We start from the raw sequence: 16,233 nt of genomic DNA on the forward strand, positions 1-16,233 counted from the left end.
TGCAGAGAAGTTAAGGAATCCTGAGAAGACTCCCTCATCCAGGAAAGCTTGGTCCTTGGCACCCTTCTGCCAAGCAGCAAAGAGGATTTTACCACACGTTTATAGATGCAAAGCTAACCTTCTAGAGTTCCCTCTGGTAATGTCAGAGTCCTGGCCCCTGCCATAGCCTGGGGTTTTGGGATTCACTGGTGTGCTGCCAGTCTGATCCTCTTTGGGCTTCCTTAGGAGTATTATTAGGACCTTTGACATACTTTGGGAGAAGCTTGGGAATGCAGAGAAGGCCGTTATCAATGTTACCAGGACAGTTATCTCTGTTGCCAAGGAGATGAAGAGGATCCAACTTTGTTTACTTTTCTTTTTCTTTTTGCAGCTTATTCGGAATGAACCTGGAACTTAGTTTCAGGGGGAGTAGCGTGGGCAGTAGTAAAGTGGGTAGTGCCTGAAGGGCTGGGTAGTGCCTGAAAAACTTAAGGCTTAACAGAGGAAGAGGACAGAAAGTCTTTCTGTACTGAACTCTTGGATTATTAAAAGCTTTACCTCGTGCATCTTTGGACTCATGCCGTGAAGTTATTTGAGATCTAAGCTGGCAGTCTCTGGCAGGTAAGCCTCATGGGAGGCTCATCCTTCCTTGACTAATTCAGTCACAACACACACATATGTGACAGCAACGGTCTTTTCTGGCCCAGATCCCAACCCTTTACTGTAACATGGTGTGACAGATAGGCCTCCACCACAATTTTCTGAATTTTAATTTTGTATCATGTATGTCTACTTTTCTCCTTCCCTTTCTCGCTGCTTCTATCTTTAAAAAAGAGGCAACCTTAAACTTAATTTAAAAAAAAATTGTGATCCAGCCCCTCATGTGATCCCATCTGTGGTAGGAGTATTTAAGGGTTGCAGATGAATTCAGTTTGAAAGTTCTGTCTGTCTCCTGGACTCATTTATGAAAAAAAAACAAATAAACCCCAGAACTGTTTCCTAAGACAGGTTTCTGAGATTGCTTAGCTTAGCTTCCACCAGCAAACCCCAAAGTGACCACAGAAGAAGAGCTGAAAATATGGTTTTCATTGCCAAAACGTTCAACTCTTATCTGGCACAAGAACCCACCCCACAGCTTTGGGAAACATCTGGATACCTTTGGTCTGAAGGGCCCCTGGCCCTTTGTGCTCGACTGAAGCAGTGGAGCAGCATGCTCAGCCAGCCAGCCAGTACAGACGCCTCTTCGCCATTCACCTTGAGGAGATGGAAACTCCAGAATATTAAAGACGAAACTCATCTTTCCAGGCTGAAACAAACTGGAGCTGTAATGACACAAATGAAAAGCGGGGGGGGGGGGGGGCACAGAGATATTACAGTCAGGGCTGAGGGTAAGAAAAGAAAACCACAGTTCCTCAAGATGGAAAGCTAAATTCTGCATCCTTGCATATATTGTACAAATGTGCCTATTTTGCACTTCTGATTCTGCTGTTTCTAATCACAGGTAGTTATAAAGAGCATTTGGATCCCTTCTACTAATCGTGACAAATTTTATTTCATTAAAATATTTGGTTTTTTCCCAGCCTCTCTTAATGGACATTCAAAATCACCACAAAAGTAAATCACACTATCAAAAATACACGCAATTTCAAATAAAATTACCAGCTCTCCTTCTTTGGAGGTTTTTAAGCAGAGGCTAGATGGCCACCTGGCAGCACTGCTGATTCCGTGAACCCGGGCAGATCACGAGAGGGAGGGCAGGAAGGGCTACATCAGTGCTGAGTTCTCGTGCCCCCTTCTTACATGCCCAGGGTAAGGCTGATCACCACCTTGGGGGTCAGGAAACAATTTCCCCCTGGCCAGTTTGGCTAGTGATCCTGATGGTGTTTTGCCATCTTCTGAGCATGGAGCAGGGGGTCACTGGGGGTGTGTGTGGGGAGGGATGGTAATTGTGAATTTCCTGCATTGTGCAGGGGGTTGGATTAGATGGTTCTGGAGGTACCTTCCAACCCCCCCCCCCCCAAAGTAATCAGTTCCTTTTTTAAAAAAGCCAACAGCATATTGAAATATCTTCTGAAAATAATCCTTTTAAACTGGTTTTTGAAAGTTAGCCAGGTGGAGGCAAGGCAACCTTCTCTAGAGAAGGAAGAGCATGATTTCTGGGCCACCACAGAGAAAGCCCTGTGCTTTGTTACCACCATCCACAGCAGCTCAGGCAACGGAGGAACCTTGAACATGACCTGAGTGTTGAGACCGGTGGTCCCATAAGATATCCTTCCTCAGACCATTGAGAGCATTAAAGGTCAAAAGCAGAACTTTGGAATTTGCCTAGAAATGAACTAAGTCTTAGCACAGTGAGAATCATAGGGTTGGAAGGGATGTCCAGGGTCTGTCATGAAGTCCTGGCGTAAGGCCATCCTGTAAGTTATTAAACGTGTCAGGATGCAACCTCCTGTCCGATTTGAAGAAGCTGATACATCAGGAATGTCGAGGAATCTAATTCTGGCATATCAGACCAGAGGTCTGGAGATGCCTCTAGACGCACACACTAAAGGAAGCAGCGACATCGGCAGTTCATAAATCCTTTAGTCGGTAGAGATGATCAATAAGCCGGCCACATGGAAATCAGTATATCCGTTCCTTGCAGAGGTTCCTTCTGGGCCTCCAACTCCTTCCCAGAAGAACATTCCAAAGAGTGGTGGGTCAGAGTCTACATCTGTCACAATCTTTTGTGAGTGGCTGCTTTACAATCTTGTGAAGAGTTGTGATGAGTTTTGTGGATGCCTTAGTTGTCAGTGGAAGAGTCCAACCCATATTCTCTCATCAGGAAATATAGGATTGATAAGTTGTCCTCTGCAGAGACAACCTTCAGCAAGAGGGCACCACAGCACACCCTCTAGGCCTGGGAGCTGGACTTCCCACCCTGGGGCACGCTGCCCTTGCATGTCCCAAGAGTAAGGACTGCCCCACTGGTGAACACCCTGGATGGCGCTTTCAGGTCAAAAGGACCCATATGCTTTCTTTGAGTTTGCTGACTCTCCCAGTTGACCTGTAATTGTTCCTGCAATTCCTCTTAGAATCAAAGAAGCATAGGGTTGGAAGGGAACTCCAGGATCATCCAGTCCAACCCCTGAAAATTCAGGAAATACACAACTACCTCCCCCGCCCCACACACACCCATGACCCCTCCTTCATGCCCAGAAGATGGTAAAACATCATCGGGATCCCTAGCCAAACTGGTAATGAATAGGAGATAAGGACACAAAAGTAGTTCTGCTGGATCACCTCCATGGTGCACCTAGCCCAGCTTGCTGTTTTTGACTGTGGTCAAGCAGATGCTACAGGGAAACCCACAAGCCAGGCCCAGTGGCAACATCCCTTCCCACCCATAGCAAATATGGTTCAATATTTTTCTGCAAACACACACCATACCCACTTTAAGATTCAGCCATGTTTAGGTGTCACAGTACCTTGCAGCAGAGTAGGGTCTGGCTTGTAATTTAGGAAGGTGCTCTAGAAGGAAGAGAAGCTGGTAAGTGCAGGATTTCACCCACCATTCCATGCTCTCCTGCATCAGTACAAAGGTGTCTAATCTACGGTGCTTTTTAAATATTACTACTTCTTGACACATAAGAGTGTTCCACATGCATTCTCTTCCAGCAAATATTTAACACAGGTAGAAGTAGCTCCATACTGCAGGTGAGGGAATGAGATAGCGATTTGTGAGTAATTTTCACGAGAGTTAAGATTTGAACTTTCTAGTTAACAGTTCGTTCTCTTTGCCTTTATGCTATATTAGCTTCTGGTCATATGTGGAACTTTAATCTCTGCCAAAAGCAATCTAGGAAAAATTCTACATTGAATGAATTTCGAATGACGTGCACAAGGTCCTCATGGGGGTTTAGAGGGAAATGTTCTTCACTGTTCTACTTTCATTTACAATTTGCTATTCCTAACAAGAGCAAATTCACTTTATAAAGAATTTTCTTTGTGAACTGATTATGTCCCTGCTGCACATTCCATCCAGGGAATGTACAGATTTCAGAAAAGAGGTCAGACTACATGGTAAAAAAATGGAATGCAATGCACTACTGTAGAAAGCGAAATATATATGACATTAAGAGCCAAAGAAGAACTAACAAGAACAACTATTCAGTAAGGCATAGGTAGCAATTGGGGGTGGGGGAGAGGGAGGGAGAGGGAGGGGTTTAGAGAATCATCAACACCATTTCAGTTCAGAAGATCACATGAAACTGTATTTATCTATGGTTAGCCCAACTATTCAGCCTCAGTCCACTCCATTAAATGTGGTTTGTTAGAGTATGTCAAAACAGAATCTGAAATAGACATGGGCACGAATCGAAATACGAATAAAATTTCATGACAAATTGGGCTGATTCATGTATTGCAAAAACGTGTTTCGTGCGGCCACGTTTTTCACAAAATCCATGACTTTGGGGGCTGATTTGTTCAATTTGTGAATGGTTCGTGATGCTAAACAGGCTGGCGCCAATCCATTGATTCCCTAGGCAACATAGGCCCAGAGTGTCTGCAGACCTCTTGTTGCCACGGAAACCCCAATCTTAGCCCACATAACCTTGATAGGCAGCTCTCCCTGCCAACCGGAGATCTCCCATTCTGTTCTATGAGAACAACAAGGGGAGACGGGCCCTCTGTAGCCTTGAGAACACCAATCTCATCCCTCCAAACCCTGTTAGGCTGGTCTCTTTGCCAACCAGAGGGCTCCTGTTCTGCTCTATGCGAGTGTTTCTTATATAAGGCACAGCTCTGTGCCTCCTGCTTTCAGTTCCAGTAGAGAGAGGGAGAAGGAAGAGCTGTTGCTGAGATTTGAAGTGAGGGATAGTGGATTTGGGACCTTTTGGCTGGATTTCTGCTGCTTCAAAAGAGACTGAAAAGACTTATTTTCTACTCTTGACCTTGCTGGGAAGGTTTTTGGGTGAGGGTGCCTTTGAAGGCTTCCTGTGAGTTTGGAATCTCTGGGTACGAAGAGGGCTGTTGTAGGGCCCCGGAATCTGACGAATCACAAACCTAATGAATCATTTCTCAAAACAGGACAATTTCATGAAAGTTTGTGGTTCGTGGAATGTGATGAACCACGAAACTCAGGGTTTTTTTTCCCTGTTTTGTGCCCATCTCTAATTTGAAACCGGGACTTGAAGTTGGTTTATCAATTCCCGTTAGCTTTAACGGGGGTTTTGTGTGACATATGAATGCAGATATCCAGGCTTGGCCAATGCAAAGACAATGAAATCAACATGTGCTGAGGCAAACCAGGATTTGACTTATCATCTACAAGCTAAATCTTGGTTTCACAAGCTAACCACAGATAAAACAACCAGGATTTCATGGTCTGAACTGAGCCAATGTGGAAAGACAGAATAGGAATAAATTTCTCCCACAGTAGGATCACCTAACGAAAATGACTGACAGAGAGTTCAGGACTGAAAAAGTACTTCTCTACACAGCACATGTCTAACCAACAGAGTTAGCTGTGACAAGACTATGTCATGACCTGCAGAATGTCCATAGTATTAGAAACCACCTTGGGTTTGCCATGAGGTGAAGGAAGGTCATACGGAAGTGTTCCAGTGAATAAAGAAGGGTGAGCCAAATTCACGGAGGGAAATATTTCTCAATGGCTACTAGCCATAACTGGTACAAATGGAGTCTCCAGAGAGTGGATGACTAGAGGCTTAGATGCAAGCAAGCCAATAAACTACCCTGTAGAACTGAGCAGGCCACAGCTAGAGGCTAAATAGACACTTGGGCTAATCTGAGGTGAACACATCCCCAAGATACCAACATACATGGCTTAGGCTCCTAACATCTCATAAATGCATCAGTTCATCGCTCTATGGAAGAGAAAGATGAACCTTTTAAAGCCCATGGGTACCTTTCAGTCACAAAATGGCTGCCACGGGATGTGGTGACACAAAGGGAGCCCAAATGCAGGGGGCAAGAGGAATAATTTTGACAATACACTGGGAAACAGGAGTAGGAGAGAGAATAAAACCAGTATTACGGTGACAGCTGCAACCAAAAGAATAGTAAAGAGTCCAGTAGCACTTTTACTATTTTGCTACTACAGACTAACACAGCTAACTCCTCTGGATCTATAACCAAAAGAATGTTATTTTAATCTGCACAACCAATCAGACCTCCAATCACAACCAAACTGGTCTCCAATCAGCCAATTAGGTCTCCAATCTGAAGCCCTGCTGGGCAGAAGCCTCAACTGGCCCCACCCACTTTCTAGGAGGGCTCCAGAAAAGGTGTCAATGGACACTACAACGCTCCGGTATTCTTTCTTAGTGTAGTCAAGGCGCCTTATTTCTGACATGCCCATGTGCTTCCAGAGTCACTCTGTCCCCTTTTTGTACATTCGAAACAATTACTTACCAATCAACAGGCTAAATGGGGGCTTGCAGGATGGGAAAGCAGAGAGCAGATCCAGAAGGCAGACACTGGCATCTCGGACAAAAGCATTGTAGTCCGACGCCCCTTGTTTGCTACACAGCTCTTGAAGCCGCCTTTTTTCTCCAGCATCAGCTGTATACTCTACTAGGGAGCGTAAAAGCGCCTGGTAAGGAATAGGAGAGACAGCCTCCTATTATATACTGCTTTGATCTTTGCAAAAGCAGGGCCGATTCCGCATGGCTTACCTGAAGCCAGGACATTGCGGAACATGCTGGCAAAAACGCGGAAGATCGTGTTTTCTCGCGCGACATCGCGCAAAACTCGCACGAGAAAACGCAGTCTTTTGCGTTTTTGCTGGCATGTTCCGCAACGTCCTGCAACGTTCTGGCTTCAGGTAAGCCGTGCGGAATCGGCCCAGCTCATAAGTTCTAAAATAAAGAGATTTATTTTTCCTCCATTGTTTTTAACAAGTCTCCTATTATATACTGTTGATCTTTGCAAAAGCAGCTCCTAAGTTTTAAAATAAAGATATTTATTTTTCCTTCATTGATTTCACAACACAAAAAGCCAGTTTGTGACTTTAGAGCTAGCATTTCCAGCAAGTGCTACCATCACATATGAAGAGTACCCTTTCAGTCAGGCATCTCAGTGCCACAGCTACCGGCACATTTACCATCCCAACACAGCCCAGTGGCACGTGGATTCTCCTGAGCAGCAGAGAAAAACAAGGGCGTTGTGCTGCTTCCGTGTTCTGGTCTGCTGCTGCACACCCAAGAAGAAGCCAGATTGTGACAGAAGGGAGAAGTCAGCAGTAGTGGCAAGAAGAGCACGAAAGATGCTATAGTAGTATTTAGAACTGTGAGCTGCCATAGTCACGTGCAGGCTTTTCTCCACAACGACCCTGTATGAACCAGGGCTGTCTTTCCCCTCACTAGTTAGAATGTTCACAAAAACTCCATGGCCTTGCAGCATTTACCCATTTGTTTACAGAAAGTAGTGGCTACTTTCAAACTCATGTAAGGTGTTGAACTGTTCAGCAAAGATGCAACTGGAAAGAATTCTTAAAACGTATTCCCTCAGAATCAGGCAAAAGATCAATGGACAGTGCTGGCATGGGAAACCTTCTACCTGACCCTCGAGGTTCCAAGTTCCAAACACCATTGAATTGCAATGTCAGACGATGCGGAGACAGCTACCGGGTTGCAAAGGTACATACAAACTGACACTGCTAGTAAGTAAAACAGAGGTAACAATCCCAACAGATTTGTACAAAAAGGTACTAAGCCTTGGTATTTAAGAAAAGTAAAAACCTTTTTGGCAACCGTTCTTATTTCCAGACAGCACGTCAGAATGAAATTCACAGAACTATTTTCAGGTATATACTGCGGCACAACCGCTCCTGTTTAAAGGAAAAAACAAACAAGGAATAAACTAAGAATCATTTTCTCTCTTTGGAAGGGCAGCTAATCATCAAAATGTGTACTAGAAGATTAAATAATACTACACATCTCCCCACCATACATATACCACTTCTAACAATAACCTCTACAAGGAGCAGTCTAGAAAACAGACATCTGAGCAAGGTGACAAGGAACACCAACGATAAAAACCCAACCAATACAAAAAATAGAGGAAGAAAATAAAATATAATGGGCTGGAGGGGGGCGGGATATTTTTCACACTGGAAAATTCTGAAAGATAAGTTTACAGCATTTTCCAGTATTTATTTTTAAAATTTATATGCCACTTTCCACACAAATAGATACAATAAAAACCTATAAACAGAGACACATTTGGTTGTTGTGGGTTTTCCGGGCTGTATTGCCGTGGTCTTGGCATTGTAGTTCCTGACGTTTCGCCAGCAGCTGTGGCTGGCATCTTCAGAGGTGTAGCACCAAAAGACAGAGATCTCTCAGTGTGAGAGATCTCTGAGAGATCTCTGTCTTTTGGTGCTACACCTCTGAAGATGCCAGCCACAGCTGCTGGCGAAACGTCAGGAACTACAATGCCAAGACCACGGCAATACAGCCCGGAAAACCCACAACAACCATCGTTCTCCGGCCGTGAAAGCCTTCGACAATACATAGAGACACATTTCATCCAGTAGAGGTGATGAATCATTTAAAAACAAACCTCTCTTCTTAGTGCCGGGCTTAACCTTCAAGCAGACAAGATGCTCTTTCTTTTCCAGCAGTCCCAGAAAGCAAAGCAGCTTATCCACCTCACAGGCATAGTTGGGGCAAATCACATTAAAAGCATCGCCAGGCTGGTAGCTGAAAGTCGTCTCCTGTTTTAAAAACCACAAGTTTGCTCCTTAAACATTTCCTGGTTTAAAGCCACAGCTCATGGAAGAAGCAGAGCATGATGGGTGTTTTTTCCTTTTGTTTATCATACATTTCTTCACCTTAGTGGCAAGTTATCACTAAACAAATGTGATTGTATCATATTACCTAAAAACATACAGCAGTTTCTGGATATTCGTTTCTATAAAATAGTGTCTCTTTCCTTTCAAGTTGTGTGGTGTTAAAACTGAGACAATGGTTTTTTGGTCTTTATTTATTCATTTGTTTTATACCCAATGCATTGGCCTGACCTGGATAGCTCAGGTGAGTCTGAGCTCATCAGATCTCAGAAGCTAGGCAGGGTCGGCCTTGGTTAGTAATTGGATGGGAGAACTCCAATGAAGACCAGGCTGGTAGAGGCAGGCAATGGCAAACTACCTCTGTTAAGTCTCTTGCCATGAAAACCCCACCGGGGGCGGGTCGCCATAAGTCAGCTGTGACTTGAGGGCATGATTTCGTTACCCTGACCTGGATAGCCCAGGTGATCCTGATCTCCTCAGATCTCAGAAGCTAAGCAGGGTCGGCCTTGGTTACTAATTGGATGGGAGACCTCCAACGAAGGCCAAGGTTGCAGAGGCAGGCAATGGCAAACCACCTGTTAGTTTCTTTCCATGAAAATTCCACCAGGGGTCACCATAAGTCAGCTATGGCTTAAGAGCACTCTCCACCACCACCCAACCCATTATAGAGAAACCCTACAAATTCAACTTACAGAAATATCAAGTTCTAACAGCAAAGTTGTTTTCACTGCATCGTCCTTTGTCAGTTGAACAGCCCTGGATACCGGAACTTGGAAAAGGGGACTCTCTGGAATCAGAGACGGGCAGACCTCCTGCAAACAAGCTGACAGACGTTTAGAGTGAAGAAAGAAGTACACACACAGTTCATCATCATGTGTAAGCAGAACAAATTATAGGCACAATCCACTGAAAAAACATTTTTAAGCCCCACTGATTTAAGCAGAGGAGTTTAGCACACATTACTTCATCCATAGGAACTCTTCACTCTTGCCTTGTCATAGGTCACATGAAAGAACTTTAAACAAAAACAAAAAAAAAATGGCATTCACAAGCAATTCCCCCCCCCGCCCCCCCCCAAAGACATATCAGGGGGAAAGAACTCACACTCCAAGCCCTTTTCAACAGGGAGATATCCGCATTTTTAAAATGCAAACTGGGAATTCAGAGAAATTTCTTGATCACAGTAACAGATCAGGACAACGCTATAGCTTCCTAGCAGCTGCCAGTTGATTTAAAAAAATCACCCAGTGGTGGTGATGCTAGAAAAATAACAGCCATGGGGCCTGAGGCAACGAAAAGAGCAACAGTGTGGGTAGGGATCATAAAAAATGTGCCCTAGTGGCATGAAAATGCACTTTAACAGCAGCCTTGCCAAAAAGATCATATCAGAACAGCTTTGGGAGAGACCTGGAAAGAAATTGTATGAATGCTAAAAAAAACCCACTCATTTGGATCGCCAAACTGGAGCAAGACTTCCATGTGGAAGCAACCCTATGGAGAAAGACAGCATGGTGTAGTGGTCAGAGTGCCAGGCTAGGAGCTGGGAGACCCAGGTTTGAATCCCCACTCTGCCATGGAAGCTTGCTGGATGACCTTGGGCCAGTCACCCTCTCTTAGCCTAACCTACCTCACAGGGTTGTTGAGAGGATAAATTTTATTTTTAAGATTGATAACTCGCCTTTCAACCTAATCAGGGCCAGCAAGGCCGCTAAATAAAAACAGAGTAGTATAAAAACAAATCATAAGCCAAATTAAAAACCAGAACTAAAGAACATACACACACATAATACACACAAGTTTGTTACTGACAACACAAAAAAGGAGTGAAGGATATAGTAAGCTGCTTTTGGTCCACATTGGGTAGAATAGTGGAATATAAACGAATAATAACAACACAAGCACAGAGTTTTTCCAGAAACATTGGCCATCTAGTGCTGAAACTTCCAGAAAGGCACAGGTCTGCATTTACAACGCCCCTCACCATGGGAGAACTGGTTGAAGCTTTCCTGAAATTCCACTTCTATGTATTCTGGTGGCAAAGCAGGAATATTAAGAGCAGACTGTGAAAGCGGAGGCACCGACTGAGAAAGGGAAGGCTGAGAGTCTTGACTAGAAGGCACTGAGTGAACCTTTCCTCCATTTTTAGATAAAACACCATTTGTCACTGCCAAATCTTCTAGTTTCAAATGCTCTATTTTGTAGTCTATGCTTGACCTAAGAGACGCAGGTTTGTCACAGTGGCTTGGGTCTTCTTTCCTTGACACAAATTCTTGACCGAGGGCAGCCCAAAGTCCAGCAATCCATGGGTCTACTACCAGTTCCAAACTAAAACAAAAGAGAGGAAGCACGAAAATGATATATGCCAGCCTCCATCCCTGAGTAAAAGTCACTGAAAGAGAAACCACAGCAAGCTTCCTGCTTACCTCCCACCCATGGATTCCAACCCAGCCTTACCCTCCTGCCCAAGAGTCTGGGAATTCTTCTGCCCAGTGACTCTGCTGTGAAAGCGGTAGACGTAACAGTGCAATCCTAAGCAGAGTTACTCCTGTCTAAGACCACTGAAGTCTGCTTAGGACGGCACTGTTTAGGACCAACGGTGCTCCTGAAGTAGATAGCAGAAAATATCCCAACCCACACCACGGAGCACTGGGATAATCCCGACCCCACCATTGCTGTAAAGAGCCTAGTGGAGACTGATGCCTCTTGGCCAACAGTTGCCCCACAGACCCTGGACCTGCCCGGTGCTAAAGAAATCCCCCAGGGGCATGAGATAAGCACAGAGGTGTAGCCCTCCCGCAAGACACTCAGGGCTTCTCACAGGGCTGTGGAAAGTCATTCTGACCTTTCCTGGAAAGGTAAAGGATCTAGCTCTTCCCACATCAAGCCCAAATCCCCAGTTTAGAATCCCCTGGCATGTGCATGCGCACCCACAAACACACACACAGTTAAAAATAGACCAAAGGGTGATCCAACGGTAGTCTTATGTTCTAGTGAATTCTCACAGAACAAAACAAAATTCTTATACTGCTGCGTGTTTAATTTTTTTTATTATTTAAATCATTGCTGTGCCACCTTTCCACCCCACTCAGGGTCCCCAAGGCAGCAAACATCAAAACAGTTTGAACAGTATTTAAGACACAAACATATATAAAAAATTTAAAACAATTAAAGGAACATATAAACATATATAACATAGCTAAGCTGGGAAGAACTCAGCCGCCAGTCTGAGTCCTCCTGTGCTCTTACCCTACGGCGTCATCTGCTAGCCCCACATCATAAAATCTCTGCGCTCCGAGTTCCTGAAGCCGTTTGTCTATTAGCTTTCCTCCATTGCAGAAGTACGTGTATTCTGAATCTCCCAGACCTGAGAAAGCCAAGCAAGAGTGGAGGGCCATAAAGGCAAAACCAAATGGATCGGTTAGATACGGAGTTTCAGACTAAACCAAAATGTACACTCAGTTATTCAAGATGGAATGGATTTTTTAAAAAAATGTAATCAAGTAAACACCCTGACCTGGACAGCCCAGGTGAGCCTGATCTCATCAGGTCTCAGAAGCTAAGCAGAGTTGACCTTGGTTAGTAATTGGATTGGAGACCCCCTACAACGACCAGGGTTGCACAAGCAATGGCAAACCGCCTCTGTTATTCTCTTGCCTTGAAAATCCCAGCAGAGGTCGCCATAAGTCAGCTATGACTTGAAGACACCCTCTACCACAATCAAGAAAGCCTATCAGCATGTGGAATATTCTGGGACTGCTGGTATCGCCTCATTCTGAAGACTTGTACAATGGAGAGGAGAGAGGAGATTCTGCCAGATCCTTCAGGGTTTCATTCCATGCTCAGAGTAAGAGGTTTGTGACAGCTGCCCAAACTGATCACCAACTTCAGAAAGTTGTGGAAAGGGGGAAGAAAGTGAAGCATTTCTTTGGCCTCTGAATTGGCAACTCACCAGGGCCCAATCTAGCCCAAGTGGCAGGGATTATCAAAAAACACATCTTGTCTATATAGTCCTACTAGATTCACACCATTTGGACATCTGTGGCAGGGGGGAAGGGAGGTTAACACTGATCACATTTGTAGAATTAAAAGTGTTCACTTGTATTATCTAGAACAAAACTGTTGTTTAGAATATGAAAAAAAATAATGGCAAAGGCACCCGGCTTAAAAGTCACTGGCAGCTAAAAGGTAAACCTTAATAAACAATGTGTACAGTCCAATACAGTAATTGCAGCTATGATCTTAGAAAGAATGAGATCATATCACAAACCTAAGCATGTTTTATTCCACCAAGTTAAATCAGGTTTATATCCTATTAAGTGTGCTTTGGATTGCACCCTTAAGGTCCCAGGGTTCAGTCCTGTGACTCATGAGGACACAGGGCTTGAGGAAGAAGATTTTCCCTGCTTTTCCCTTTCCCACCAGTCCCTTAGGACCCATGAACAAGAGATGTTGGAGGTCAGGAGGCCCTCGTGGACTATAAGCCAAGTGCCAGTGGGCTAGAGAGAGGAGGGGGGAACCAGGTTAAGTCCAAGGTAATCTCTCTCTGTGAGATTTGCAGCCTGACCAAGGCAGAACAGAGAGGGACTATGACTTCCTGCAATTTCGATGCAATGGCCTTTCTGATACAACCCAAGACTGAGTTTGCCTTTTTTGCCACTGCATCACACTGACTGCTCATATTTATACAGTCCACTCTTACTCCAAGATCTCTTTCACATACACTACTCCCCAGAAGTGTATCCCCCATCCTATATTTGTGCTTCACGTTTTTGTGGCCCAGACGTAATACTGTGCACTTATCTATGTTGAATTGCATCCTGTTCACAACCGCCCACTTCTCCAGAGTATTCAGGTCTTGTGGAATTTTAACTCTATCTTCTTGGGTGTTTGCCACTCCTCTCAATTTGGTATCATTAGCAAATTTAATGAGTAGCCCGTTTACCTCTTTATCCAGATCTTTGATAAAAATATTGAAAAGTACCAGGCCCAAAACCGAGCCCTGTGACACCCCACTGGACACCTCCCTCCAATCTGATGAAACACCATTGACCACCACTCTTTGGGTGCAGTCCTCTAACCAGTTCCCTATCCTCTGAACTGTCCTATAGTTCAGTCCGCAGTCTTCCAGTTTACTCATTAGAATATCATGGGGAACCTTATCAAAAGCTTTACTGAAATCCAGGTAAATCAAGTCAACAGAGTTCCCATGATCCAGTAAGCTCGTCACTCGATCAAAGAAGGAAACCAAGTCGGTCTGACAAGATCTGTTGGGGAGAAAACAATGTTGACTTCCCCAGATCACTATGAGGTCCTCCAGATGCTTACAGATTGATCACTTTAAAATCTACTCTAATATCTTCCCAGCAACAGAAGTCAGACTGACTGGCCTGTAGTTTCCCGGGCCATCCTTCTTCCCTTTCTTAAAGACTGGGATATCATTCACTCATCTCCAATCTTGTGGCACATCCCCAGTCCTCCAGAAGACCTTGAAGATGATGGAAAGAGGCTCTGCAAGTTCTCTAGAAAGTTCTTTGAGCACTCTTGGGTGCACCCCATCCGGCCCAGGGGATTTGTATTCATCCAGTGCAGCCAGGTACCTCTCCACAACCTTGCTGTCAAAGTCAACTGGCCCCCCAGGTGTCCTGTCATGTCTACTACCATCTCTAGATGGGCTCAAGTTCTTCAGGGAGAAAACAGAGGCAAAAAGACATTAAGTCTGTCTGCTTTTCTCTGTCCTCCATCAGAGTTTATTCTTCCACTCCCAACAGCAGTCCAATTGCCTCTTTTACCTTGTGTTTGCTTTTCACATATCTGTAGAAGTTTTTCTTATTGCAGTGAGCCCCCCTGGCCAGACCCAGCTCATACTGAGCTTTGGCTTCTCTGATGGCTGATCTGCAGTACCTAGTAACCCTCATATATTCCTCTTTAGAGGTCTGTCCTTCTCTCCATTTCCTGAACATTTCCTTTTTCTCCCTTAGCTTATTCTGGGGCTCTCTGTGCATTGACATCGGTTTCTTGGAGCCCTTACCATGTTTCCATCTTGCTGGGATAGTGAGGGCTTGAGCTTGCAAAAGCTCATGTTTGAGAAGGGCCCACCCTTCACTCGCTCCTTTCCCTTCCAGCACACTCCCCCACGGAATGACTCTCATCAAGCCTCTGAGTTCACTGAAGTCGGCCCTACGAAAATCTAACCTACGAGTCTGGCTACGAACTTCCTTGGCCCCCCACAGCAACTGGAAGTCAAGGAGGACATGGTCACTTCCCCCCAAGGTCCCCACCACCTTCACCCCATCTACCAATTCTTCCTTGTTGGTTAATATTAATTCTAGTATGGCCGAACCCCTTGCAGATTCCTCCACCATTTGAAAAAGGAAGTTATCGGCCAGGCAGGTCAGGAAGTTGCGTGAGTCTTGTAGCTTTGCTGAGCTTGTCTCCCAGCACACATCATAACATTTGATTTATATACTGCCCTTCAGGACAACTTAATGCCCACTCAGAGCAGTTTACAAAGTACGTTATTATTACCCCCACTACCAACACCCTGTGAGGTGGGTGGGGCTGAGAGAGCTCTGAGAGAGCTGTGACTGACCCAATTCACCCAGCTGGCTTCAAGCAGAGGAGTGGGGATTCAAACCCCGTTCTCCACATTAGTCCTGCCGCTCTTAACCATTACACCAAACTGGCTCTCCAAACATGTTAGAGTGTCAATGTTTAAACAGTTTGATCAAAAAGGCATATATAGCATTTCAAACAACTAGTTTTTTCCTGCGTTATTAAGAACAACAGGAGATTACCAAATTACCGAGCAATCCATATCGTAAATGGGAAAAGTGATTCCGTGGCAGGGTCTTGTCATTAATTTCCTTAACGAACTTGAGCGCCGTGTCTGGCGGTTCTCCATCGCCTGTTGTGGAAGTGACGATAACCACAGGGTCCTTTTCTCCGTTTAAGTTATACTACAAGCCAGGAGAAAGAAAGAAATGACACTAAAATGTCCCCAGACGTATGTTTCAAATCAGCAGTCATAGGACTCTGAAACGCATTCGCTGCTTATAGGTCTTCTGGAATCTGCTGTTACCTGTCCCAAAACTTCTTGATTCTCCATTTTAATACATAATCAACCCAAGATATCAAGGATATATATCTATGCAGTACAGATGCACTGTGCAGGGGGTCTGATAGAAACACGAGCAGAGAGACCCAGGTTCCAATCCACAGCGGCCCTGAGCGAGGTTTGGTGGAAATACACATTACGAAGTACCTAGGTCCAGAGGAGTTAGCCGTGTTGGTCTGTAGTAGCAAAATAGAAGAGAGTCCAGTAGCACCTTTAAGACTAACTAACTTTACTGTAGCATAAGCTTTCAGGAATCACAGCTGTCTTTGCCAGATGCATCTGACGAAGAGAACTGCGATTCTCGAAAGCTTATGCTACAGTAAAGTTGGTTAGTCTTAAAGGT

General features: G+C 44.7%; 1 protein-coding gene across 1 annotated transcript in view; it reads right to left on the reverse strand.

Moving 5' to 3' along the window:
• MTRR (5-methyltetrahydrofolate-homocysteine methyltransferase reductase) overlaps positions 1–16,233 on the reverse strand; it is a 30,209-nt gene that overhangs the window by 7,433 nt on the left and 6,543 nt on the right. Inside the window, exons 3-11 of the mRNA XM_054984988.1 lie at positions 15,579–15,732; positions 12,023–12,140; positions 10,758–11,101; positions 9,469–9,599; positions 8,548–8,701; positions 7,725–7,813; positions 6,397–6,577; positions 3,447–3,489; positions 1,136–1,301 (exon numbers count right to left, since the gene is read on the reverse strand). Coding sequence (XP_054840963.1) covers positions 1,136–1,301; positions 3,447–3,489; positions 6,397–6,577; positions 7,725–7,813; positions 8,548–8,701; positions 9,469–9,599; positions 10,758–11,101; positions 12,023–12,140; positions 15,579–15,732 — 1,380 coding nt within the window. The remainder of the gene's footprint in view (positions 1–1,135; positions 1,302–3,446; positions 3,490–6,396; positions 6,578–7,724; positions 7,814–8,547; positions 8,702–9,468; positions 9,600–10,757; positions 11,102–12,022; positions 12,141–15,578; positions 15,733–16,233) is intronic.

The sequence above is a fragment of the Eublepharis macularius genome, chromosome 7 (genome assembly GCF_028583425.1).
Source record: "Eublepharis macularius isolate TG4126 chromosome 7, MPM_Emac_v1.0, whole genome shotgun sequence".
Taxonomy (NCBI): domain Eukaryota; kingdom Metazoa; phylum Chordata; class Lepidosauria; order Squamata; family Eublepharidae; genus Eublepharis; species Eublepharis macularius.